The sequence below is a fragment of the Camelus dromedarius genome, chromosome 20 (assembly GCF_036321535.1).
Source record: "Camelus dromedarius isolate mCamDro1 chromosome 20, mCamDro1.pat, whole genome shotgun sequence".
NCBI classification, from domain to species: domain Eukaryota; kingdom Metazoa; phylum Chordata; class Mammalia; order Artiodactyla; family Camelidae; genus Camelus; species Camelus dromedarius.
Window position 1 is genome coordinate 14,766,317 of NC_087455.1, and position 26,755 is coordinate 14,793,071.

Below are 26,755 nucleotides of genomic sequence, written 5' to 3' on the forward strand. Positions count from 1 at the left end.
AGAACCCAGTTTTCAAGGCCTAGTCGAGTTTGAAGGAAGTCCACACCTCGGAGGGACCTTGGAAGGGAAAGGATAAAAAGAAAAGAAAAGAAGAGAAGAGAAAAGAAAAGAAATCTTTTTTTCCTGTTGTAACTTCAGACGAATTTCCAAAAACCGAAACAGTTAATGTGAAACTCACTTTCATTTTTTCCCAAACAGTGCCACCTACTGCCCATTTTAAGTCATCAGGAGGCTTGCTGGCGAGGACCAAAGAGAAATAAAGGGGGGGGGGGGGGGGGGAGAAAACGAATTCCCAGTCTTGGGTCGTTGGAAGACAGATGAGAAACGGCCATCACGAAGCAAGACTAAGTATTTTGACTTGTTATCTTCTTAAAAGGCTCGCAAGAAACGAAAGTCATCTAAGCCATTCCCTCAGAAATAGCTTTCTTAAGCGCGCTCTCTTGGAGTCCTCTAGAGGACGATTTTTATTTCATTATATTTTATTTACTATGCTCGCTGTTTGCATATTTCTGCGTTAGGGGACCAGGTTAAGAAAAAAATACAATTATTTTTCTACTTTTCCCGCCCACCCAAGCAGAAGTCTCTGTTTAAAGGGGACTTTTGAAACTTGACATCAGCTCAGAAACTTTTGAGTTTCCGGGAAGAAAGAGTTAACGAGTGTTAGACCAGTCGCTGATTTTCGAGAGTCTCAGCCGGCTTTCTGAGGTTCCAGGTGTACACACACACACACACACACACACACACACACACGCAATTCCCAGCTCGCTCTCTCTCCCCAGGGCGATTACTTAGCCTTAAGGGCACCATTTGGCCTTAAAGCAAATTACTTAAACAGTACAGGCAGTACACCGCGAAGAGGGAATCCTTGCAACTCGAAGGAGTGAGGGATATCTGCAAAGCGTGGTCTCCCGGCTCCACCGCTGGAGGAAAGGAGGGAATCAGGTGGTGGCCAGCATGCGTGCACTGCGTTTTGCTGCACACGTTAGCAATCAACTTAATTGAATTCATTGGAGTTTGGAGCCGGCCTCTAGCTCAGAGAGAGCTTTGAATGGCCAATTTCTCTCTTCTCCCCCTCCCCGCCTCCCGCCCGCCCGCGCTCCCAGTTCCCTCCCCTCCGGTTCCCCAGTCCGCACCTCCCTTCTCCACTCCCCTCACCCCCACTCCCTCCTCCGCCCTAATAAAACACCCACCAGCTCACTTGTTAAGACCCCCTTAAGTTGGAGGAGGCAGAAAGGCAACAACCGCGAGGAAGAAGTCAAGACGTCTGGAAAGAATTACCCAGTCCTGGCTTCCAGCAGCCCATTGAACCAGGGACTTGAACCAGCCCCAGCCAAAGACTTTCTCCCGATTCTACGCTTCCTGGGTTCTGCTGAGTTTTCACCAGGACTTTTTTTTTTTTTTTTTTTTGATACAAAAAAGAGAAGAGACTTTCTGATATTAGGGGAGGGGAACTGGAGCAAAAGAATAAAATAAAGTTAACTTATTTTTTAAAGCACAGACAAAATTTTCTTTTGAGTTAGAAGACTTAAGTGCATGGAAATATGAAATAATAGTGATTTTTTTTAAGTGGGGGAGACCTAAGCATTTAAGATTCCCCCATCCTTTTTAAATGTTGTTTTTAAATTTTTTATTTTTTTTGGCCGGTCGTCTCAAATTCATCTGATCTCCTATTACCTCAGTTTTGGAAATTGCCCGCCACCGACCCTCCGGGACCACACAGACAGGCTGAGGACAACTTTATGACCAAGAGCTGAACAAGGTACGTTACACTGGCGCGATTTGGTAAACACTGAGGGTCCTCGAATAGGCCAGGGAGAGGGAAGATATTATCCACGTAAGTGTTAAAAACAAATTTAAGTCAATTTGCTACAGAAAGGTTTGAGGTCTGAAAATTTCCAACAGACTGAAAATCAGGGGATATTTCAGATCACTGTCAGGTTTAGCAACCTATCCCCTGTCTTTTCCCATCCCTGTGGCGCTCGCCAGAAACCCGCTGCCTTTCTGGGAACACAGGTAACTTCTTTGCCTGGGAAAAGCTGCACGTCCCGGGATGTACTTTTCCATTCCGCATCTTCCGGTGCTGCAGAGGGGCTCACGAGTTAGGAAACAAGAATTTTCACTGTTTAAAGAAAATGCATTCCGCCCCCTTCCCCCTTACATTCCCATCCCTTCTTTTTTCCCACACACTCGATGTGGGGAGGGAAACCCTGGATAGTCTAACGCGTTTTCCTTCTAAGTGGGAAGCCCGTTTCTTACTTGGAATGCAAAGGGTTAAAGCGATCCGGGGGTCCCAGCTCCGGCCCGGGAGGAGGAGGGTCCTTCGCCACCTCCTAGCAGCTACCGGCCTCATTCGGCCACTCCCCTTTTTTCCCTGGCCTCCCCTCCTTTGCACTCCCAGCACCCCATTAAAGTGTCAGGCTGGGTCTGTCCCGCCTCAGCCCGGCTCTGGAAGCCTTGCTACGGCCAGAGGTCCCTGACCCAGTCAGCGGCACCCGAAGGCCCGAGTGGGAGGAGGGCGCGCATCCCTTCTCTCTACTCCTGGGCCGCCCCGGGGCAGGGCTTGCGTGGGGACCGCGCGCTGCGCACAGGCAGCAGCAATGCCCTGGGAGCCAATTCCGACGTGGCACCGAGCACGCTGGCGCCTTTCCGCAGCTGCAGCGCGGGGCACGGTCGGGTGGGGGTTCGGGGGTGCCGTCCCGAGCGCTCGGCCCGGAGTAGGGGCGTGGTGGGGGGCTGTGGGAGCCGAGGAGAAGGTGGGAGGCGAGCCAGAGGCTGGACTGGGATGCGTAATCAACACCTTGGGCGGAATTCGTCACGCTGGTTCCCGCCCAGAGCGAGCTAGGGCTCCGAAATGGGTCCCTGCGAACAGGAGGGCGGTTCTGAAAGGAGGGTCTGTTTGAGTGCGAGGATGGGGAGGCGAGAGAGGCTTTTCCTCTAGCCAAGGAAACCGAGGCCAAGGCAGCCGAGGGGAAATGGCTCTGAAGGAATAATTAAGTCTGGAAGAGGCGCTGGGAGCGAAGAGGCGGTGCCTGAGGGAGGAGGGTTTACAAGACCCGGGTCCTATTACACAGTCTTAGGTGCCAGCTTCCCCCGAGACTCTCCGTCCACCCCTCAAAAGCCCGCGCTGAGTACTTGGGAGTCACCCACCCCACGCGCCTCCGTGGTGAGCCAGCCGCTACAACCCTGATCCCAGAATGTGGGTGTAGGAGCTCTGTCGGCCCCTCCCTGCTCAGTTCCACACCCTTGGGGACCGTTATTGCTGGGTGTCTCCCGAACAGCTGCCCAGAAACGCTACACTCCAGCCCACGTGGCTGGCCCGGGATTGCCTTTGACGTCACACCCAGGGGGGAGGTGTGACGCAATAGACTGGGACATTCTGATTGGCCACCAAGGGCTTCCCCCGAATTGGAGGCCTGAGTATATACAGACTTTTCAGCTCAGTCTAAGAGTAAAGCCAAGAAAGTTGGTAGTTGAGCTTTGCTGGAAAAGGGAGGCGACAGATAAGGGGAACAACTTCACTGCCTCTTGTAAATTTCAAGGTTTTTTCCAGCAGGTTTCTCATTACATTGAAGGCATATAGTAATGTACCTCTGGATGTTTAAAACAGGAATATGATTTTTTAAAAAGGTCATTTTAACAAAATATTGTAAAGGTCAGCACACATTCAAACATGCCAATGATGAAAGGCTTAATATTAAAATGCATATTTATATAGAATTGGGTACAATACATAGTTATGCCCATTAAACTATTTGTAGATACAATTTAAAATTTTACAGAATAGGGTTGAAAAGAACTCTTGAATTCTAAACTTATTCCTTTCATTCCAGTATGTGCAGGTTGATTCATTATATTAGTTTTCACTGATTTTTCTAGAGGCTACATAAAAGTACTCAGACAGCTGAGGTACTGTTTTTTGTTTTTGTTTTTTAATACTTATCACGTTCCATCAAAAGTTTTCTTAGTATTTCGGCTATTCTTTTAAATTTTCAATAAAAGTTTAACTCTTTAAAGTACCTTTTGTAATATGCATATTATGTTGTGTATGCATTAAACATATTGGGACAAATCAGAATTCTAGGTATGTATCTCTGGATTATAACACTGTAAAATAAGAATATAATTTCTCCTATTTTCTTTTTTTATTTATATAATACCTGAGTTGAGTGAGTAGAAAAATGTATTGTAGAAGTACTGACAAATGCAAATTACCTGAGTTGCTTGTACCTAGAATTGAATCCTTACTTATCAGAGAAGGCTATGGTGCTTATAAAAATTCAAGGTCTTACATCGGTGACTAGCATCAAATTTGAATGTCATCCTTCACAAAACAAAGATATTTAGTCAGCTATCTCCTGGAAAACAGGAATTGTGCAACAAATGAGTAAGAAACTTACTAGAAAGTAAGTCATACTGAAACTAATCATTGTTAGGTCTGTAGAATAGTTAGTTCCACAATATTGAATTTCATAAATGCCTTTCACACATGGTTTCCTTACCAGCTAAGATTTTTTAAAAGCAATTTTTTCTTGAATTTTTAAACACATACCTTTCACCGATTCATGTATGTTTTATTATTGGCACTCTGGGAAAGGCCTTGTCCATGGAACAATGTGGAAATCCCCTTTGGTAAAGCCAAATTACACAGCTATATTTTTAATCTAAGAACAAGCAGCATGTTACATTATTAGCTTCTTGACTTTTATATAATGTGGGAGCTATGAGTTAATGTAGTTGGAGAATTAGAGCATAAACCCCACTGTCACCTTCTGGGTTATTATATCCACGCTGTGTTTCACTAGAAATTGCAAGGACAGAACCAATGGCAGCTGTTATGACAGCTGAATGGGGGGACAGCTCCCTGCAGAAAAATCATTTCGATCACCCCAATTTGGTTTTAATTCTTTCCTCTCTAGCAGCAATCTGCATAGACTGAGAATCATCCCACTGCATATCTTGTTCAATATTTTGAATGCCATCTATGTGCAATATGATATATATACTGCCTTGCCCCCAATCTAGAAGAATGTTACTGCTATGAGTCCAAATAAATATGAGGTAACACTCTTAAATATTCCAATTTAAATAATAAAATATTTATAAATGGATGTCTCCTAAATAGATACATGTGTACTCCAGATTATTTAAAAATGAGTAAAAGGTAGTCCACATCTGAAGGGAACTCAACATACAAAAAGCACACTCAAAGATTTCAAATCACCATAGTATAAGGCAAAATATAATCTGGCCGTAAAAAAAGTAAAATAATAGCTACTATTTATCCCATGTCTAATGTGTATCAGGCACAGAGTTAGATACTTGACATAACATATCTAGCGCCCCACCAACCACCCAACAAAGAGAACTTTGTGAAAAAAAGAAACCTTGTCTCAGAAAGGTTAAGCAACCAACTAAGTCACAGTGTTAGTAAGGAGAGTGGATTTCTCGAATATAACACCCTTGAACTGGACTATGCTGCAGCTGGACTAGTCAGATTTTGTTGGGGCTCAAATTCAGCAGAAATCACATCTGACTGAGAAATCAGGAAGACTCCTTGTAGAGACTTGGCGCTGCGGTACACATGGCTATGTAGGGAATGACCTATAGAGATAGTGCCCATGCACTGATGGAGGGACACGTGGAACTAGGATTCCATGCTGAGTCTTTCCATGATTTCCCCCTTTGTAACAGTGAATTTAGGGATGAAGTTTAGAATGGTGACGTTCAGGAACCAATAGGACAGTTAGGAGAATAGTCATCTTAGGAAGTCATTGATCAATATTGATGGTGCAAAGGAAGAGAAATCTGAAACCTGAAGCTGTGGATCCAGACACAGCTTAGGCAAAAAGGTGTTAGAGAGGTTTGTTTTCTAACCCTGTGAGCTCAGCTCCAGGGTCTCTTCTAGACTAAGTGCAGTGAGACTGGGAAGAAAAAGGCCAACTTCAAAGCCAGCAAAGGGAGAGGCAGTCAGACAGGGAGTAGGGGAGGGTCATGGGCTCTAACGTGAAGGCTGTTGGGAGTCTTCATGTGGGTGCTTCTGTTTGGATTTCTAGTTCAGAACAGTAGCAGAGGCAACACAGGCAATTCACATGAGGGGTGTGTATCCATGCAAAGGACATCAGGAAAGTTTCCTTAGACTTTTTAACCCCATGATTGCCGAACTTTGCTGCAATTAGAATCAGTTAAGGAGATTTTAAAACACCCGATGCCCTGGTAGAACCCTAGGCTAATTAACTCAAGAATGTTGTAGGAGCTACATCAGTAATTTTGACAGATTTCCCCAGTGATTTGAGACTTATTCCCCCCTCCCATACAACACCAGTTTAGAGCTAAAGAAAACCTGTGTTCCAGAACCAGTCCTGCTACTTATCAGATGTGACCTTGAGCAACGTATTCACTAAGGGAGCATTCTTTTAATATCCCTTACTATCTTTTGTGCTTTTGTGTGTTTAAGTATTTTAGTCTACAAGTAAAAAGCCACCGATCCAATCTTCACTGGATTTTAGTACATAAATATTAAATGTCAAGACATTGAAGCCATCAATAACCCATTGAAGCTGATTTTATATATATATTTTTTTCTTTATATATATTATATGTGTGTGTGTTTATATATACACATATATATATATTCTTTACTTAGTGAACCTGCAGAAAGGTATTCTTATTTGTGCATGTGGAAACGAAGCTCAGAGAGTAGATACCAAAATGCATTTGCTCTTTGCACTCACCCTTGTTCAGGTGACTATGATAAGAGCATGTCCACTTTCCATCTACATTCTTTCTTCTAGATGGTCAGCTATGAGTGGTAAGAAATATTGAAATGAATGAAGTCTCAGTCCCACCCCTAATCATATGATGTTCAGAGATACTAATTGTCCAAGGACACATGGCTTATTCTTAGAACCCTCAAGTGTTTTGTCTAAAGTTGAACATTTAATATGAGGCAGAGCTTGGGATTGGATCCATTTATTCCCTGCCCTGGTACTCTGGCCATGATGTCACAGTTGTCCCTTAACTAACAATCAACAGCCTAAAGGAAAGGAGAGTCAGACCTATTAGGTGGTTCCTGGCCAGGTAGTAACTGACACAGAGCTCACATCACTGAGCCCTAACTGTTGATACTTTATTTTTAGGTACTGAAATCAGTTTTTTTTTTTCTTTTTTTTTTTTTTCACTTGTATAATCTGTTAGGTGAAGTCAATGTGATTAGCTCTATTTCATAGATGAAGAAATTGAAGATGGCAAGTATTATGCAACTTTTTCCAGGTTACCTAACCTATAAAAGAAGTCCTTAAAGATTATCAGGAAGTTATCCCAACTCAGTCTGGTTCCAGGGGCCAATATATGTGGGTGTGCATACACACACACACACACACACACACACACACACACACGCTTGTGAGTCATTAACATCAAAACACAAAGCAGGGTGTGGATTAATGGACAATAAATACGGTAAGACTACTAGAGCTCACACTGAAGAAAGATGATCTCATTATCCCTCATCCCCTAAACTTGACCCCAGAGCTCAGATTGGAACTCAGCAGTTTCAGGAAGTGCTATTGGAAACTGTTGCCTTTCCCCCACCCCTAACTTTGTTAGCCATTAGTGAAAATAAATTTAAATATATATATATAATATATATATAATCTGTTGACTTTGGGGAGCTTACATTATGGTGCACCAAACTATTCTATCCTTGATTTGGCCTAGAATTCTGTGAATACCGGACTTAGTGAATATATGATACCAAGTCCAACAGCAACTTAAAAATCAGTTTGTAGGCTAAAATCTCATACTGGTCTAAAAAAAACCCGGTTTTGTTTTGTTTTCAGTATTTATGGAAGGTAGATTTCTAAATCATATTTCTGTATAGCAGCAAACTCTTATGATCTAGGATGCAACTAACCACATTTTCCAATTTAATAATAAAGCCATATGTCTGACAAGGAGAGTTTGCTTATGAAATAGAGTGCTTGAATTGGGGATTGTCTCAGTAAATCTCACACATATGGTGCCCATATCTCTAAAATTATAAAGAAACACATCCTGTGTGTCAGTCCCTGACATCCATCTGTACCCTCAGTGATGCTGGCTCTAAACGTGCCTTTTAACCCTTTGGCCTCCAGTGAGATGCTGCGTCTGTCACACTAGACATGACATGATACCTTGCAGAAACTGAAAGGTTCTGTTGCTGCAGTTCACTAGCAACTTCTCCCAGGCTTCAAAAAGACATTGTGTAGACACCTATGATGTAAGAGGGTGTTCCCACTTCAGCAGTGGCCAGCAGATGCGATGCGAACACTCTCTGTGTCCACATGTGCTGACAAAAGCAAGGAAAATGTGAATAATGGAAAAGAATGGCAGGCAGCTCTTTTGCTGGTGATGGTGATTTGAAACACTTTTAAGCTTCTCCCAGGCAGAGTGTGTTTTAGTTCCCTTGAAATTTTTCACTCTTGTGAGAATGACTCACGTCTTGGAAAGGACAAGTTCCAAGTCGGGTGCTCCCAGCACATTTAGGCATTGGTTAATGTACACTTTTGGGAGTTTTCAGCATCCTGTCATCTGCTTTAATTAACAAGGGATGCTGTCGTCTTTTGCCTTTCACTGAAAACTCAGCATTTCACCATTCCCCAGCAGCCTGGACTTTGCATCTGGGTCATGATCACCATTGTCAGGCTCACGTGATACATACTCCCATGTCCGGTACAAGCGCTAGACGTGGAACGCACATTGGTTTTTTTAATTTCATTTTTTTTTTTGCTTCCACGTTAGCTGACACGTTAAACTGCATTGTGTTTGTTTTTTTTAAAACACTGTGACGAACACTTTGATTTTGCTCCTTACTGCAGCCCTTTGAAGGGTCACTGACAAGTACTATCATCTCCATTTAACAAGAGAAAATAATTGTCCACAGCTCAAACCCTGGTCTCCAGCCCGCTTTGCATTATGTAGATTGTAGTGAGTTAAGGAAACTGAACCCAAAATGGATGATGGGCACACAAACAAACACAAACTCAAAAATCATTTCTAGTTAACATAAGAATCCAAGGCAGGTATTCCTGATGGCAGTTCAAGGACCAAGCTGCTTGAATCTTTGGGCTTTGTGATCGATCCCCAAGGACCTGCTGATATGTACATCAAGACTGTGGACGGGAAGGATATCGCAGGTGGCCCATTCTCTCCTCTAAAAGCCCTATAGGAAGTGGCCCATCTCAGACTTCCAGGGGCTGCAGTGCCATGGCCACATCAAGCAGTGTGCTCAGAAGGAGGGGAAACACAGCTGGTGAGGAGCCACACGTTTACCCCGAGTGTGATGCACGTCCACTCAGGACCACCCCAGTGAAGACTCCAGGGACTAGAATGTGAACAGTGTCGCTGGAGCTGAGTGACGGGATTGCCCCACAACTAGTGACAATCAAGATATGAATAAGTGTTATGTCAACACTCAGTTGTAAGTCTTACCGTGGAATAGGAAACTGTAACTAGCATATCCAGCAAGAGATTTTGCAGATACTTGCTTAGCCCAAGTTACCACTGAAAATAAATTTACTTAGCTTTCAAAAACTATTTGAGTTAAAGAAAAAGGCTAAGTATTAATTATATGTAAAATGACCAAAAAACCCTGAGGTTGGTGTATTTGAAAGTGGGAAAACTGCTATTTTACCAATTATCTTCTCTCTTAGAAGAAGAGGAAAAATACTTCAAGGGGGAATATTATGATATTGTGATTAATTACAATATGAAATATACATTTGGTCTTTGTCCCATTTCTGGCACATTGCTTCTATCACCCTTGGGATTTCCTATAACGTTAGAAGTGTCATTTGTTCTGTTCATGAGGTGACTTTTGAAAAGCATTTAAGGATGGGGCTGGTGCCAGTGGAGCCAACCATATGGGTAGAGGGTGGGAACTTCCTGTCCCACACTCAGACCTCTGGGAAGGGGAGAGAGGCTGGAGACTGAGTTCTAATGCCAGTAACTGGTGATGTAATCAACCGTGCCTACATAATGAAGTCTCCATAAAAATCCAAAAGAAGAGGGCTCAGAAGCTTATGGCTTGGTGGAATTTCGGAGAGAGTGATGCACTCAGTGAGAGCATGGAACTCCATGTCTTTCCCCCATACCTTGCCTTATGCATCTTTTCAATTTGGCTGTCCCTGAATTATATCCTTTTATAATAAACCAGTGATCTAGTGAATAAATGGGTTTCCTGGTCCTGTGAGCCATTCTAGCAAATTAATTGAACATGGGATGGGATCTTGTGAACCTCTGATTTTTAACCAGCTTATCAGAATTACAGGTAACAACCTAGGCTTGCAACTGGCATCTGAAGTTGGATGGGGGTTGTGGAGCAGGCTTGTAGGACTGAAGCCTTAATATATGGAATCTGATGCTGTTGTGTATATGATGTCAAAACTGACTTAACTGTAGGACACCCAGCAGGCATCCAGAAAATTGTTTGTGTCATGTGTGGGAAAACCACTCCCCTACACATGCTGGAACTGGGTCCAGGAAACCAAAAAGAAAAAAAAATTAAAGAGGTCTACCAGGCACCTGTTCTGTGCTCAAAATAGGAGAACTTTGGGAAATAGAAAAATTATGATCCTCCTATACTCGAGTTCAAAGTATTTGCAGGAAATTCACAAACACTAGGGAAGAAAACAATTGGCTATTATTAAAAACTGAAATGTGTTCTAGATCTAACGTGTTAAGGCTTTTAAGACAAAGGACAACTTACCTTTTGAAATTAAATTGAAAATTGAAGGTAAATTTCTTCGTTATTCATTGTTTATTTCTGCACACATTCACTGTGTCCTTACTGCCTTCCAGTAAAGTTCCTGAACCCAGGTTGACTGCTAGGGGATGAGGGAGCTAGCCACATGAACAAAGGAATGTAGTTCAGAATTTCAGGGCCTTTAGATAAACGTCTGTGCAGAGTATCTAGAGGTAAAGAATTTTTTATGGCCACAGAGACTTGGGAAAAGATTGAGTCTAAACATCTTCATTGAATGGATTTTCAAAACTGAGACCCAGAGAGGAAAATTGACTGTCTCAAGGTCGCACAGATGACTGATGGAAGATCTAGGAAGACAGAATCCACATATCCTTATGCTCAACCTCGGCTGGCTGCATGGAAATGCTGTGAGCTGAGGGATTTGCGTTGGCGATGAGAAAAAAATTACATGTAAGAAAATTTAGCGAAACCTGTGGCTTTTTCACTGGTCAGTATTGGTGAGGGAACAAGACAGTGCAAGAGGAGACTGGCTCACTAAAAAGTTTAGATTCTGCACTTAGCTATAACCACATAGAGTGCATCCTTGGACAAATGACCTAACACACTAAAAGTAATGCATCCATGTATTTGTTTAACGCATTATGCTTTTCAATGGTACATTGCACCGTCATTTCCTTTGATTCTTAAGAGTCCTCTGAGGTGTGCTAGGAGAGCATCCTTATCTCTAATTTGCATATGGGCTAACTGAGGTACAGATACTCATACAGGTAAGTGAGGAATTCAGGGTTAGCACTCTTTGAATGCTTATAGTTCAACACTCTCCCCTGATGGTGCCATGTACATGACAAATATGGGACAGGAGAGATTAACTGAGAGTATCATGTGATTGTTTTCCAGATGCATTGTGAGAGGTTTCTATGTATCCTGAGAATCATTGGAACCACACTTTTTGGAGTGTCTCTCCTCCTTGGAATCACAGCTGCTTATATTGTTGGCTACCAATTTATCCAAACAGATAATTATTATTTCTCTTTTGGACTGTATGGTGCCTTTTTAGCATCACACCTCATCATCCAAAGCCTGTTTGCCTTTCTGGAGCACCGAAAAATGAAAAAATCTCTAGAAACCCCCATTAAGTTGAACAAAACTGTTGCTCTTTGCATTGCTGCCTATCAAGAAGATCCAGACTACTTACGGAAATGTTTGCAATCTGTGAAAAGGCTAACGTACCCTGGAATTAAAGTCGTCATGGTCATAGACGGGAACTCGGAAGATGACCTGTACATGATGGACATCTTCAGTGAAGTCATGGGCAGGGACAAATCAGCCACTTACATCTGGAAGAACAACTTCCACGAGAAGGGTCCTGGTGAGACGGAGGAGTCACATAAAGAAAGCTCACAGCATGTCACCCAGTTGGTCTTGTCCAACAAAAGTATCTGCATCATGCAGAAATGGGGTGGCAAAAGAGAAGTCATGTACACGGCCTTCAGAGCCCTGGGCCGGAGTGTGGATTATGTGCAGGTAGGTTTCCACATCTGCCAGGGCAAACGTCCATTTACATAAAGCGCCTTTTGAGTCCGTCCAGTCGTATGCTATAGTCCGTCCTGTGCCTTCTGCACACAGTACTCCTTTCAGTTCATTTGAAAACAGCATGACTGTTGAGAGCACATTCTGAAAGAGAGGGGAAAAAAAATCTTATAAAATGGTTAAGACTATGAAAGCGCTTAACTTGTGCAGTGTTATTGGTCGGAAATCAAGACTATTTTGAATAGGAGACCCTTCCTTCCTTCTTTTCCCCTCTCTTACCTCCTCTGCCCCCTTGGACCTGCCAAATCTCTTCCAACGTCATTTTCCACACTCTTAAAATTGCCAGCGTTGTAAGAAAGTAGTGTCTACTCCGGGAGAGGGAGCTTGAGAAAATCTGCAGCACCAAGGGAAAGTATAAAATATTTCTCACAGAGTCTAGGCAAAATGGGGGTGGTGGAAACAATTTTGATATAAAATGTAGGAGTCCAAAACTGAGACAGATAAAAAGAAAGAGGGAAAAGGAAAACAAAACAAAACAACCTCCCGAGAACAAAATCTGTCATGTTTATTTCACTCCCCAAACAGCATTACCTCACTCCCTGCAATTTGACCTTTGAAAGCATTTGTGATGGTGTTTGCTTGCATGAAAATTAGACAGCCTGTGTCTCTCATTAGTTTCCTGACTGCTCCTCCAAGGTTTCTCCCCTTCTATTTCTCACTGAGGCTTTCTTCTTTAGAGCATTACTAGGGTCCTTGTGAGTTTTCTCGTAATTTTCTGCAGATACTACCAAAAAGGGAGAAATGTTTCTGGCTTCAAATACCCACTGGATACCCTTCCTCTTCTCTTCAATGTGAAATCGTTGTTTTCAGAGGACCCATCATATGCCTTAGGGGCCTTTATGAGCCCAAGGTGATGCCTGGTGGGTCTGTCTGTGTAATGGGATGAGAATGGCCACTGGCTTGAGAGTCAAGCCACAGAGGGGCTAATCACAAGTATCTGATCAGTGGTTGGCCTTGAGCAAGACCACCTCCCAAACCTTGGTTACCTGGATAGAAAAAACCAATCTCACAAGAGGTTTGTGATAATTCTTTCAAAACATTGTATCCAGAGGGGCTCAGCCAAAGTTCTTAATGATGGTGTTGTTAAAATTATTAAAGCATTAACTGCTAATAGTATTATTATTTTTCATATGATCATCTAGTCCTTACTCAAAAACTATAGTGTGTATCAATGGCCATCTCAGGGTTAATTTGGCTAATCTCTGAAGAGTTTTGAGGCATTTCTTCAGTGGATGCCGCCTGTATATTAATCTCTATTCTAGGGAGCTGATTAGAGTTTTGCCCCCAAGTTTTTCCTAACTCCTAGAACTTTCAAAAATGGCGTTGTTTCAGTTAACACAGTACATTTTTACATTTTTACATAGTGCAACTTCAGGCCCAGATGAGAGCCGATAAAAATGAAACTTTTATAGTAAGGGATGGCTAGGGAACTTATAGAGGATTTGAAGTACGAAGCTCTGGGCCTAAAATGAGAAAATACCTGTTTTGACATTTTTGCACTTAATTCTAATTAAAATAATTGCTACATTTGTCATTTCTAATCAAGATGTCATTGTGTGGTTTTTCTTTTTCTTTTTTTTTCTTTTTTTAACTGCTTCTCCCAAAGCCCCTTCTCCCATCATCTTGTTTTGTATTTTGTTTGTATCCTTGACAACCTGACTTGTGCCTGTCTGGTAAAAAATATGAATCTGTGATGTGTTCAAGTGGGCTTTTTGCTGCTGCCCTAATCAGGCTTGAGAACTTTCCTTCCTTCAGAACGAAGCCTCCAGATAGACAGACCCTAGCCACAGCCACTGGCTGGGCCCTGAATTCTCTTGAGACTCAGCCTATTCAGAGCACTCAAACAAGGGTAAAAAAATCTTTTGGTATTCCGAAACCTTTAATACTATTGGGCCATGCTTCATCAAATCCCTGATACTTAACAATTTATGCCCTGTAAAAACAGAAGTTTCATAATGTTCAGTCTAATAGAGTGCTCTTATCTTTCAATTCTGACTGACCCAGAGTCTAAGAGTGGCACAGCAGAAGCCACGGAAAGACGAAGGGGAGAGGATTGAGGATCTTGGCTCCTCTGAGCATTACCAGTGATTGGATGTGGCGTTCAAGTTGGTTAGAGACGGAAGGAGGCGAAGTTCAGTGCTAATTCACAGGAGGGAAATGGGGGTTGGGGGGAGAAACTGACCATCTGCTCCTACTTGCTAACCTGGCTGGAGAACACTGCTTAACTGTGCAGGGAGATGGCCAAAATGGTTGGCTTCCAGTTGCAGCTGCGGCCTGGACACTGGTCAGCACTCTTTTCACTTGATCTTGAATGGATGCCTTGCTGATTACTCTCATGTCTATTATTTCATGCCTTCACCGCTCTCCCAGAGCCTTACCCAAACTCCTCCCTGCTTAACTGCTAACATATGACCTTGCCTCCGATGAAAGAGAACAGCAACGTACAGACTCTGAACGAAGGCTGTCAAGATCTGACTCCTGTTTACAGTGTTGAGGGTACCCAGCCTCACCTCTGCCTCCAGGTGAATCTTTCCACCTGCACTTCTGAGCTTTCTGGATTATCTCCCTCTGGACACTTTCAGAACAAGGCTTTATCAATGACCACCTCTTTATATCACTCCCTCTCATCTCTTGTCTTCTCTGGTGATTCCTGTTTGAGCCATGTAGCCACTCAAGTAATTACTGTATCGTGGAAAGCGGAGGGATGCTTCGGTCTAGGACAAGGTCAGTGGGGTAGGAAGTCCGTCTGTGATACTACTGGCTGCTTCCAAAGAGAGACAGACAGAAAAACAGAAGGAAAATAACAAAAAGTGAGAAAATAAGATACAGGGAATTAGAAATAGGAGGAGAATGAGGAGGATTTTCTTTAATTTTGAATCAAAGTATTTTCCAGAGAAACTTCCAAAGATGTAGAAAAGTAAAATGAGCAAAACTGAAATCATCTACAGCAAATACATGACTCATTCATAGACTATCAAATTTAATACTTTCCAGCATATACTTTTTTTATTTTTCCTTTAAAAAAAAACACTTTTGAGATTACATTTACTTTTGTATTATTTTTTACTTAATACCAGAAGACTTTTAAAGTATCCTTTGATATCCAGATAAGATAACTGCTTTATCTATATCTCTTCATTGAACATTGGTATTAAAACATAAGTGGCCACCATTCTATGTGACAAAGGAAAAAAACCCAATATTGTCTGGTGTGTGCATTAAGAAGTTCCCAGGTAGATAATAGGCAATAAGTATGAACATTTTCTAAAAGGGAAGATTATATAGGAGGCAATTTTATTATTAATTGGCAGTACCATAGCTATCCAAGATTCTCTGAGTAGGAGAAAAGACTAAATCATTCATAATAGTAGAGTTGACCCTCATTACTTACGGACTCTATATTTGTAAGTCAATCTGCAGACTAAAAGTTACTTATTACCCCCAAACCAATAGTTGCAGTGCTTTTGTGATTATTTGCAGACATGTGCAGACTGACCAAAAAATTGAGTTGCCTGAAGTGCATGTTATGTTCATAGCTGGGGTCAAACCAGTTTCTGTTTTGCCTTTTTGTTTCAGCTTTTTTTTTTTTTTAATGTGCTTTCTAACTGCATGTTTCTTTTTTTTTTTTTTTAACATTTTTTATTGATTTATAATCATTTTACAATGTTGTGTCAAATGTTTCAGCTTTTATACTGTCAACAAGTGTCTTCTTTAGTCTACTTAATATGTTTTTCATAATTTTGTGCTTCTTGTTAGCAATGTAGCATTTTCAAATGGTCCCCAAGTGTAGCATTGAAGTGCTGTCTAGGGTTCCTAACACAAGGAGGCTGTGATTGCCTTATGGAGAAAATAGATTTGTTAGATGAGGGCTGTTCAGGCGTGAGTCAGTAGTGAGTTCAGTGTTAATGAGTCAACAACATGTATTAAATAAGGTGACAGTAATAAAATAAGGTTAAGAATTGATCACTAGACAAAAATGTTGTGACCAAAGGGCTTTGGGGAACCTAACCCTGTATTTGTGCTGGAAGCAATTTTTTGGTATTTGCTAATTAATTGTTCATGGCAACTTGGTAGAACATAGCTACCGTGAATAATGAGAACTGATTGTATAGAACATTTGACTAGAATGGGAACATTTGGTTCCTATTGTATGCCTCCTGTATTCTGAAATTTTCTGAAGGTTGATGTTGAATGTTAATGTGACCTTGTATCCATCATTTTAGAGAATGAAATTAAGAACGCATTAAAATAAGAATAGGGAGATCTGACTTCTTGATTGAACTCTGGTGTTTACTCGCTATGGGCCTCAATTGGTAGAACAGATAATCTCTGGGATCACTCCCAGCTCAAGAATCTAATTCAGTATGGTCTTAATTTCTTTCTAGCAATACATCTCTGCTTTGCAAGAGTAGGATCAAAACAACCAAACAAAAACCAAAAACCAAAAAACAGAGCGAGAGAGAGGCTGTATCACCAGAATTTTCTTTTCATTTTTAATCTACCTATTCCCCCTTACCTTTCCAAGTTGAGTTCTTGAATATAAACCCTGACTTAAGGCCACCATTATGCGATTTCCTCATTCCCTTCCTTTAGAATGAAAATTCCAATCATTTGGAATAAGAGCGTTTCCTGGCTTAAGCCTTAGAGGTGACAACCTTTGGTTTCTCATTTTTCCAGCTGGCTTGTCACCTTTGTTTTGCACCTTTTACAACATTCACTCATGTATAAGTCTTTCTGAAAGAGAAAAGAGGATAACCAAATGATTCCTTTTTCACCTTAATGTCTTGAAAAGATTCCAGGTTAGGTTGCCTGAAGTCAAATAATACTTTATAACAGTTTGGGTAATACATTCTACCAAGGAAGGCAGAGGTCTTCCTAATTCCTTTTAAAAGAACAGCAAATAAAGGCCAAGTTGTTCAGGTGTCTATGACTGAGAGGCTTTCTGTTGGCTAGGTTTGACATCTTCTACCACGCACCAAATTACTGTGAGAGAGAATCATCGCACCCACCCCCCACCCCCGCCCCGGTCCCTCATCCCTCTCCCAAAAGGCAATTTCTTTCTTTGTTCTTGAAGGCTTTTTTTTTTTTTCTGGAATGGTTTTACTGATTAATTTCAAAAGGTTTTTTTAGTCCTATAATTCTTAGATTTTATGATTTTGTTTTTGCCACTCATAATCTACTGTAAGCTGCTCTCTACCCTGTTTTTTTCCCCTGGTAGATAACCCAATCTAAGGGCTTTTAGCTCAATTCAATTTGTTTAACTGATTTGTTGGGCAGTGGAGAAGGCACTGGTGTCTGCTTTCTGAGGGAGTCATAGTTTATTTGCAGTAATGATAAGAAGGACCCTTTCCCTTATTGGACTAATGTTCTTAATTTGTGCCTATGGTTTTGATTTATCACTTTGTAGTATTTATGCCTTCCTTTTATTGAGCATTTGCTATGAGCTAGCCCTTATAAGTGCTATCCATATATTATCTAATTAATTCTCCATTATAATAAACCTATGAAGTAGATATGATCATCCATATTTTTCACCTGAGAGATGGAGACTTAGAAAGGTGAGGTAAGGAGGCTAAGTTTAAGAAGCTAGTGTATAACTGGCAGATGGTGGACTGGACTCAGATCTGTCTGATTCCGAGGCTTACACAGTGCTTTCTTTTCCTTTCAGTACTGTGTTTACTCTGGCGCTGTCCTTTTGGGAGTTCAGGGGGCTGGCACCATCTTGTGTTTGCTAGTAAATAACTACTGGTGATTTTGTTGTTGTTGTTGTTCTGGCCAATTCGTTCTCGCTTGAGAAATGTCCTGGGGGAAAGGAGGGGTGGGGAGACTCCATTTACTATGTGGTTAAATTGTGGAAGGGAAACTGGGCATTGGGATCATGACCAAAAGTGAGTGTCAGACATTGTAGAAATAGTCTCACTGGGTCCAGGCTAAGATGAAGGGTCAAGGTTAAGAAGGGTTGAGCTGTACAAGCAGGCAAAGAGTAAAGGCAGCAGCCACAGAAGGGGTCTTGATTTATTTTCAACCTGCTTCCTCGCTGAAGGCAGCCGGCGTAATGAAAGTTTCCTCTTGCCGTGTAGCTCTCAGTGCCCTTTCCGGTGGTTTGGGGCAGACGGAGGTGGGGGATCCACCAGTCAGTCTGAAAGGAAATGTGTTTTTTTTAAAAAGTTGAACATGGAGACTTGGATACTTGGCATTTTTTTTTTAATTAAATTTTTTTAATCAGTTATAGTCAGTTTACAATGTGCCAATTTCTGGTGTACAGCACAATTCTTCAGTCATACATGAATATACATATATTCATTTTCATATTCTTTTTCACTATGAGCTACTACAAGATCTTGAATATATTTCCCTGTGCTATAAAGTATAAACTTTTTCATCTATTTTATATATACCTGTCAGTATCTGCAAATCTCGAACTCCCAGTTTATCCCTTCCCATCCCTCTCCCCACTGGCAACCACAAGTCTATATTCTGTCTGTGAGTCTGTTTCTATTTTGTATATAAGTTCATTTGTCTTTTTTTTATTTTTAGATTTCACATATAAGTGATATCATATAGTATTTTTCTTTCTCTTTCTGGCTTACTTCACTTAGAATGACATTCTCCAGGGACATCCATGTTGCTGCAAATGGCATGCTATCACTTTTTATGGCTGAGTAGTATTCCATTGTATAAATATACCACAATTTTTTTTTCCAGTCATCTGTTGATGGACATTTAGATTGCTTCTATGTCGATACTTGGCATTTTAAACTTGGGTCTTAGAAATTGAGAGCCATTTGGTAAAATGTAACAATATTTCTACAGGAGGTTTTTATTTAAGCTGTGGTGAGGTAGACTAACTTAAAACTGAGTGAGGTAAGTAGGAGTAGCTTTATAGTCTAATAAGTAAGTAATGTATATAGACAATAAGAGTTTATAATTATTATCGATAGTTCCAGACACATTTGAATTTATTCATTATGATAAGAGATTCTTGATAAGCGATCAACTCCCATGCCCTTTTAGAGATTTTCTCTACCAAGTCATTTATTCCTGGTAGACATTGTAATGATCTTTTAAGTGCGGGTTTATTTAAAGTATAAAAATCTGAAGATTAGTGCCTAACATTGACGGTTTACTTCTCTACAGTGCTTTGTAATTACAGAGTTCTCTTATGTTCCATGTCTCACCCCAGTATCATAGTGATGGTAAACAACCTATTCACGGTCATAGAAGTAGTGAGATACAGGCCTTAAGACTTAATTTTTCTTGATTCTGAGGATATTTTTTTTTGTAATAGCCAAATCTTGGCTAAAGAAAACAATCTAGTTTATGAACGTTTTATACTTTTCATGTAGTTATTTTATTTGTAACACATGGAGTTATAGGGAACCTTTAAAAAAAAATCCGCTAGAATTAAAATTGAGGCTTAAACAATATTTTCTATCAACTTTAAAAAAAATTTATGAAAGAGAACCCTCCTCCTGCAACCAATTATTTTAGGTCCAGGGTTGGCAAACTGTGCTTGTAAAAGTTCTGATGGTAAATTTAGGCTTATGCAGGTCATACAGTCTGTGTTGCAGCTCTTCAGCTTTGCTGTTTTAGTGTGAAAGCAGCCATAGATAATATGAAAACAGGCAGGGAAGGTATAGCTCAAGTGGTAGAGGGCTTACTTAGCATCCACAAGGTCCTGGGTTCAATTCCCAGTACCTCCTCTAAACAAATAAATAAATAAGTAAACTTAATTGCCTCCCTCCTCAAAAAAGAAAAAAAAAAAAAAAAAGAAGAAGAAGAAAAAATGAATATACATGCCTGGGTTCCAATAAAACTTTACTGATGGACATTGAAATGTGGATTTCATATCATTTCATGTGTCTCAAAATAACTTTTTGGGGGTTTTTGAACTATTTAAAAAGATAAAAACCTTTTTAGCGCACAGGCTGTATCAGAACAGGTGGCAGGCTGAACTTGGCCTGTAGACCTTAGTTTGCCCACTCCTGTTTCAGATAGGAAGGGAAAAAAGGACACTAACTCTTGGCTAGAACAGTGAAGGAGGAGGAGCAGGGGTCTTATACATCTTAGTTGCTGATTCTGTGGTTAAGACTAAGGTGGCTGCTTCCTCCCAATTATATCTTCTTGTCTTGACATTTTTCCATTCATTTTAGTCAAAATTTGGTGACTTTGCTTCCTTTGCACATCTCCTAGTGAGAAGCCCTATGACTAGCGATCATGCAGTTTAAACAAATTACAGTGATACATTCAGTGTGTGGACAGAGAGACGTGTTGATTTGTTCTCTAGTTGTTTCCGGTGTGCAAGTCACGTGCTGTGGTTTTTTCCCAGTGTGAGGTTAAGCTCTGTGTGAACTGGTGTCTTTCTCCCACAGCTTCTAGCCCTGAGCCAAATAGCCAACTTTCGTGAAATTACACACTTGTCATTAATTGGTGAGGAGACAGCTAGAAATCCTGTTTCTACTAGACTGCTTTTAAGAAGGGCTGAAGTTACACTCTTTACTCACTAATAAATCAATCCTATTATGTCCGGGAACATACATGCTTTCACGGACTGTCATAGATGGTGGCTTTCTAGTTGGCACTGAGTCACCAAATAACATCCAGGACTGAACTGCTTTAAAACTCTTTAATCCCACTATAACAAACCCCTCCCAGGAGATTTCTGAGGGCTTTCCCGCCTGACAGTTAAACTCACCATGTGAACAATGTCTCTCAGAGAACTTCTGGCACTGTGCTGTTGGAAACTGGGAGGGGCAGGGCCAATTTAAATATGCACAAGTTTGGTTCAAGTTTAGTCGTTTCAAAGAGGCAGTTCCCTTGGCTTGCTTATGCTCACAAGCAGGCAGAGTTACTTGAACATTAATTCTAGATGGCCCCTTCCTGTTTTTTTTTTTTTTTCAGTCTAATTTTAGCTTTCTGGTTTTACCTTTTGCAGCTTGAGTCAATAGAGGTGGGTGTGACTGTAAACTTTCAGGATGCAGGGAGGTTGAAAGGTGGGTTGAACGTCTGCCTTTACTTTTTACTACCTTAGTCACTGGCCTGCCAAGCTTATGCCATATGCAAAACAGTGGCCGACAAGGCGGAAGAGAGGCAAAACATCGCCCCTGGAGGAGTTTGTTCCGGTTTTTGAGACCTGGGATGCTTGGGTACAAATCCAAGTGTTAGTATAATTCTATTTTTTTTTTTAACAGACTACTAATGCCTAGCTGCTATCTAATTTTTTTTCCTCTAAAATATGTGAGACAATGCTGGACCAATACGGAATGCCCCACCCCCACCCCCAAAAGGGGCAGGAGGTTATTTAGAAATTAGATGCTTCTAAATAAATTAAATAATAAATTCAGAAATTAACTCTAAAATTATTATAATTAATTAAATCCAGGTGATGAGTTCACTTTTTATAACTGGATACCCTATATATTCCTTAATTCATAAGTTATAACTATGCATTAAAATCGCGATTTTCACCAACATTCTTCATTAATATATATTCATATGTTTTTCAGAAAAAAATAGCTATTGGTAAAATTAAGACAGTTTTTTTTTTAAATGTTGAGATTTCCTATCTATATATGTGAGGGACTCGTGTGATATACATATATAAAGTCCCCTTCAACTCTGAGAGTTCATGCTCCTACAAATTATTTTTATTTTTTTTTCATTCAAAACTGATGTATCAAATCCCTACTATTTTAATAAAGTAGTTCAGAGAACTGTAAAAATGATTACTTTTGATATAAATAGACTAAATCTTGATCCAATTCATAAATGTAGACAGGCTACATAGAAAAACAATGGGAACTGCAGGTAACACTCCTGTCTCTGCCCATCGTGTCATTTATTGTTTGGATCAGGGTGTGAAACTGGTTTATTACATGTCAACTTTGATCAGTTTATATCTGCTAGGGCCTGGCTGTATTCTCCAGAAAAGAATACTGTCTGATTAGTGTTCATTATAGGGAGGTGGTAGCACTCTTCCTACTTTTGATTTTCTTTGATCATGTGGAAGAAGCTCTGTCCACAGGTATAATGTACCTGTGGGAAAGGTGGTAACTTTTCCCAGCTGTCTCACTCAGTCTTCCCTAAGAGAAGTGACTTATCCTGACTGGGTGTGTGTGGGAGGAGTAAGGGTCGCCTCACTCCGTCTTCCTCTTTCTTCTGAGAGTGGGCTACCACCAAGGAGCGGGGACCTGCATCCCTTTTGAAGGGCACACGCCATACCTGCAGGAGAAGGCTTGCCCCACAGAGATGTCACATAGAAGTAAGTCTAAGTCTGGGGAACATAATTGTGAAGGCTATTACTCTACAAAGAGAACCTATTCTCCACATCAGCTTTATGAGCATACAGGTGACATTGTGGCTTCTTATCTCTCAATTTAAAGAAAGAGAGACATCTATGGTGATCAACCCAAGATGTTTTCCAAGTCCTGGAAACCTAGGATGTTACCTGGGATATGAAACGTTCATTGCCAGAATTGGGAGCATCTGTGGCAAACCAGGAAAAACTGGTTACCCTTCTACGCCATGCCTCCCTGGCCCATCACTTTAGCTGTTCTGTCCAGCAATGTCGTTAACTTAAAAACTGAGTTTGCAAGCTCCTTGTGTTGGCCATGATACAATGAACTTTCATCCCTGTGATACTTGCTTGTTGACGCCTTGGGACAGTATGGCTGAAGGCGTAATATGCCCAATTCTGATTCTATGGCGCATACTCATCTTCTTTCCTTAACTCATTTCTTAATTCTTTGCAGGTTTGTGATTCAGACACCATGCTTGACCCTGCCTCATCTGTCGAGATGGTAAAAGTTTTAGAAGAAGACCCCATGGTTGGAGGTGTCGGCGGAGATGTCCAGGTGCATATGGCTTCACTTTTTGCATAAGTGACTTTCAGTAGCACGCTTGCTCATTGATTCCTTGAACATGTATCTACTACTACACACCGAACTTTGTGCCAGGTGTCCCTTCTGGTGCTAGAGACACATTACAACGTGCCTCAGACACACTTTTACTTCATCTTCTCCTGTCTAAATTGAAATAATTTAGGACTTCTTTGCTTAGTCCTGGGATATAACCCATGTATATAGTGGCTGATAAGTTATATACAGTATATATATAATGTAAATATGTACTGATTTCCACCATTTCTTCTTGAGCCACAACTTCACGTTCTGGTAAAATGATGTTGGAACTTATTTAGTACAAGGGTTAAAAAATGGATGTCTGGCAACGGATGGGTTCTATCTTGTACGTATTTAAAAGCTGAGCAATACGTGGTTGGTCAGAAATCCAAATTGGAAGACAAAAGAAGAAAAGAGACTGAAACTCAAATGTACATTAATGAGAAAGTCAAAGGAATAATTGAATAAGTGGGTTTTCTAATATTTATTTCCCATCATTTTCTATCAATAGAGAAACGATTAGGAAAACAATATTAATGAAGGTGATTTGAAATTTGTGGAACGGGAAAACAAATATGTGAAAATACATGAAAATTAAAATGAGCCCTTTGCAAACATGCTATTAGATTTTAGCAAAAGATGAGACGCACGTGGAATTTATACTTTAAATTTAGGTATGGGGTTGCTGTATAACCCGTTTTGTATAAGCATGGTGATCGTGAAGGCAAAGAAAATGCCTTACATGGACAAAGAAATACCCTGGTGCTAAAAAGGAAGCATGCAGAATCCAAATGAAAACTGAACAAAATGGAGACAGAGGAGAGAATTTAGATACGCTGCCAAGAAAAAGCTGATAATTTTTAATAGCCTTTATGTAAGGTATTATTTCAGGATTCAAGTTGTGAGGTAGAGCCGGAGGAAACCGTTTTATCCCTGGCATTGCTCACAGTGGGGAGGAAGCAGGATAATAGAGTTGGATGAGTTGAAAATTAACCAGAACCGGAGAGAATAGAATTTAAAAACCTTCAAATAGTGGGCAGTAGAAAAAAATAGGGGAATAATTTAAGGGCCGAGAACTAAAGCCTAAAAAATTTCTCTATATTAGAACATAACAGCAAGAACCAGAGACAAAACACACAGCTAAAAGGATACAGAGAGTGATGAAACAGGAGAAAAAAAATTATTATCAAAGTGTCCCAACACATAAACACAACTTACCAAGTTAATCAAGAATCAAAGAATATAAAATAAAATCATGTCAAAAAAGATGAAAGAAGCCAAAATTAAAGGATAAAAAAGCAAATATTACTCTAAGTAATGCTGCAGATTTTGTTGGAATTTTAGCTGAGGTTTACCTTTATTTACTTATGTTTTCCTTCTTGCAGATTTTAAACAAGTATGATTCCTGGATCTCCTTCCTCAGCAGTGTGAGATACTGGATGGCTTTTAACATAGAAAGGGCCTGTCAGTCTTATTTTGGATGTGTCCAATGCATTAGTGGACCTCTGGGGATGTACAGAAACTCCTTACTGCATGAATTTGTGGAAGACTGGTACAATCAAGAATTTATGGGCAGCCAATGTAGTTTTGGAGACGACAGGCATCTAACAAACCGAGTGCTGAGTCTGGGCTATGCAACAAAATACACAGCTCGGTCCAAGTGCCTTACCGAAACACCTATAGAATATCTCAGATGGTTAAACCAGCAGACCCGTTGGAGCAAGTCGTACTTCCGAGAGTGGCTGTACAATGCGATGTGGTTTCATAAACATCACTTGTGGATGACCTATGAAGCAGTTATCACTGGGTTCTTCCCTTTCTTTCTCATTGCCACAGTCATCCAGCTCTTCTACAGGGGTAAAATTTGGAACATCCTCCTCTTCTTGTTAACTGTCCAGTTAGTAGGTCTCATAAAATCATCTTTTGCCAGCTGCCTTAGAGGAAATATCGTCATGGTCTTCATGTCCCTCTACTCAGTGTTATACATGTCAAGTTTACTTCCTGCCAAGATGTTTGCAATCGCAACGATAAACAAAGCTGGGTGGGGCACATCTGGAAGGAAAACCATTGTTGTTAATTTCATAGGACTCATTCCAGTATCGGTTTGGTTTACAATCCTCCTTGGTGGTGTGATTTTCACCATTTATAAGGAATCTAAAAAGCCATTCTCAGAATCCAAGCAGACAGTTTTAATTGTTGGAACGTTGCTCTATGCATGCTATTGGGTCATGCTTTTGACACTGTATGTGGTTCTCATCAATAAATGTGGCCGGCGGAAGAAGGGACAACAGTATGACATGGTGCTTGATGTATGATCTTACGTTGTTTGATGTTTGCAGTCACAAATGCAGACACACACAAAACCTTAGTTCCTCTAGGGACTGCACAGTATTGTGGCATCAGATAATGCCACCAAAGGAGACATATCACTGCTGCTGGGACTTGAACAAAGACATTTGTATGGGTTAATTGTAATTCTGCCAAAGTAAAATGATACATCCAGAAGAAGAACTCAGATTTAACGTGTTATTTCTATGAAAATGGGGAAGAATTCTTTGTTTATGCACTTTTTCCTTACTGTACATCCGCCTAACAGTGTTTTGCCCTATATACCTCACTAGTCACGCTTTATGTGGGTTATCATGGAAGAAAAGGATTTTGGAAACTCAAGGAAAAGTTCTTTCAACATATACAACCTAACTTATGGACTGTATTGATAGTTAATTTTTTTTTTTTAGAAAGGTTTTTCTGTTTAACTCTACCAAATGAAATGCCAAAGTAAATTTTACAAGCTGTTGGCTGTGCTGTATTTTTATATAATTGTACTGTGTTTTAAAATTTTGTATGCCAATTTTAAGACAAATTTTACATATTTTATATTTTACTTTTCTGCCAAAATACACCTGTTCTTCCTCTCTTTTTTAATAAAATAGGTTCTGAAAAAATTCATACTTAAAAAAGTCCTACCCAAAATGTGAAGCTTGGTTGACTGATGTTCATGATAGAAAGAATAAAATGTTTCTCTCTCTCTCCCTTTAAAATTGAATAGTTTATTTCTGTGAAAAAGTATTTAAACTTTCAATATTTTAACTTGTTTCATTTCTGTTAGAAAAGGCCAATACACCTGTCACACTTCGGGAGTAGAAATTCATGCTTATGTGTACAAAAAAGATATCATTGAAAATCAAGGCCAAAGGGGTAGAAAAGTGCAATTTTTTTCATAAGATTAAAAAAAAGGGAATGCTAGTTCTCAAAAGCAAACACTAGGCATCCAGCACTAGACAAAACCTGAGTATCAAAGATAAGCAGCCTTTGGAGATTCTCACAGAGTTTTCCCAGGCTAAGTGAAGTGGGAAGTGGAAAAAATTATCTGTATGATTTGGATAAAAACAATGCAGCTCATTTTGTTCTGTGGCCTGAATTCACTGGATCCTGTCTATAGGTTGCATAGACTTTACCTACCTTTTATTTTTTCGAGCTTGTCAGTTCACGTTACATGTTAGTATGGGGTTTATATGGGTAACTT

General features: G+C 40.4%; 1 protein-coding gene across 1 annotated transcript; it reads left to right on the plus strand.

Annotated features, from left to right (window-relative positions):
- Positions 1-1,075: 1,075 nt before the first annotated feature.
- On the plus strand, positions 1,076-26,267 carry HAS2 (hyaluronan synthase 2). Its single transcript, XM_010990997.3, has 4 exons — positions 1,076-1,759; positions 11,639-12,265; positions 23,083-23,184; positions 24,615-26,267. Exons 2-4 carry the CDS (start codon positions 11,639-11,641, stop codon positions 25,542-25,544), a joined length of 1,659 nt encoding a protein of 552 aa, XP_010989299.1. The 5' UTR covers positions 1,076-1,759; the 3' UTR covers positions 25,545-26,267.
- The last annotated feature ends 488 nt before the right edge of the window (positions 26,268-26,755 follow it).

Bases quoted from the DNA above. Each gene is read 5' to 3' on its own strand.
- HAS2 (XM_010990997.3), top strand. From the start codon at position 11,639: ATGCATTGTGAGAGGTTTCTATGTATCCTGAGAATCATTGGAACCACA. The intron at 12,266-23,082 runs GTAGGTTTCCAC...AATTCTTTGCAG, and splicing joins GGAGTGTGGATTATGTGCAG to GTTTGTGATTCAGACACCAT. The intron at 23,185-24,614 runs GTGCATATGGCT...TCCTTCTTGCAG, and splicing joins GTGTCGGCGGAGATGTCCAG to ATTTTAAACAAGTATGATTC.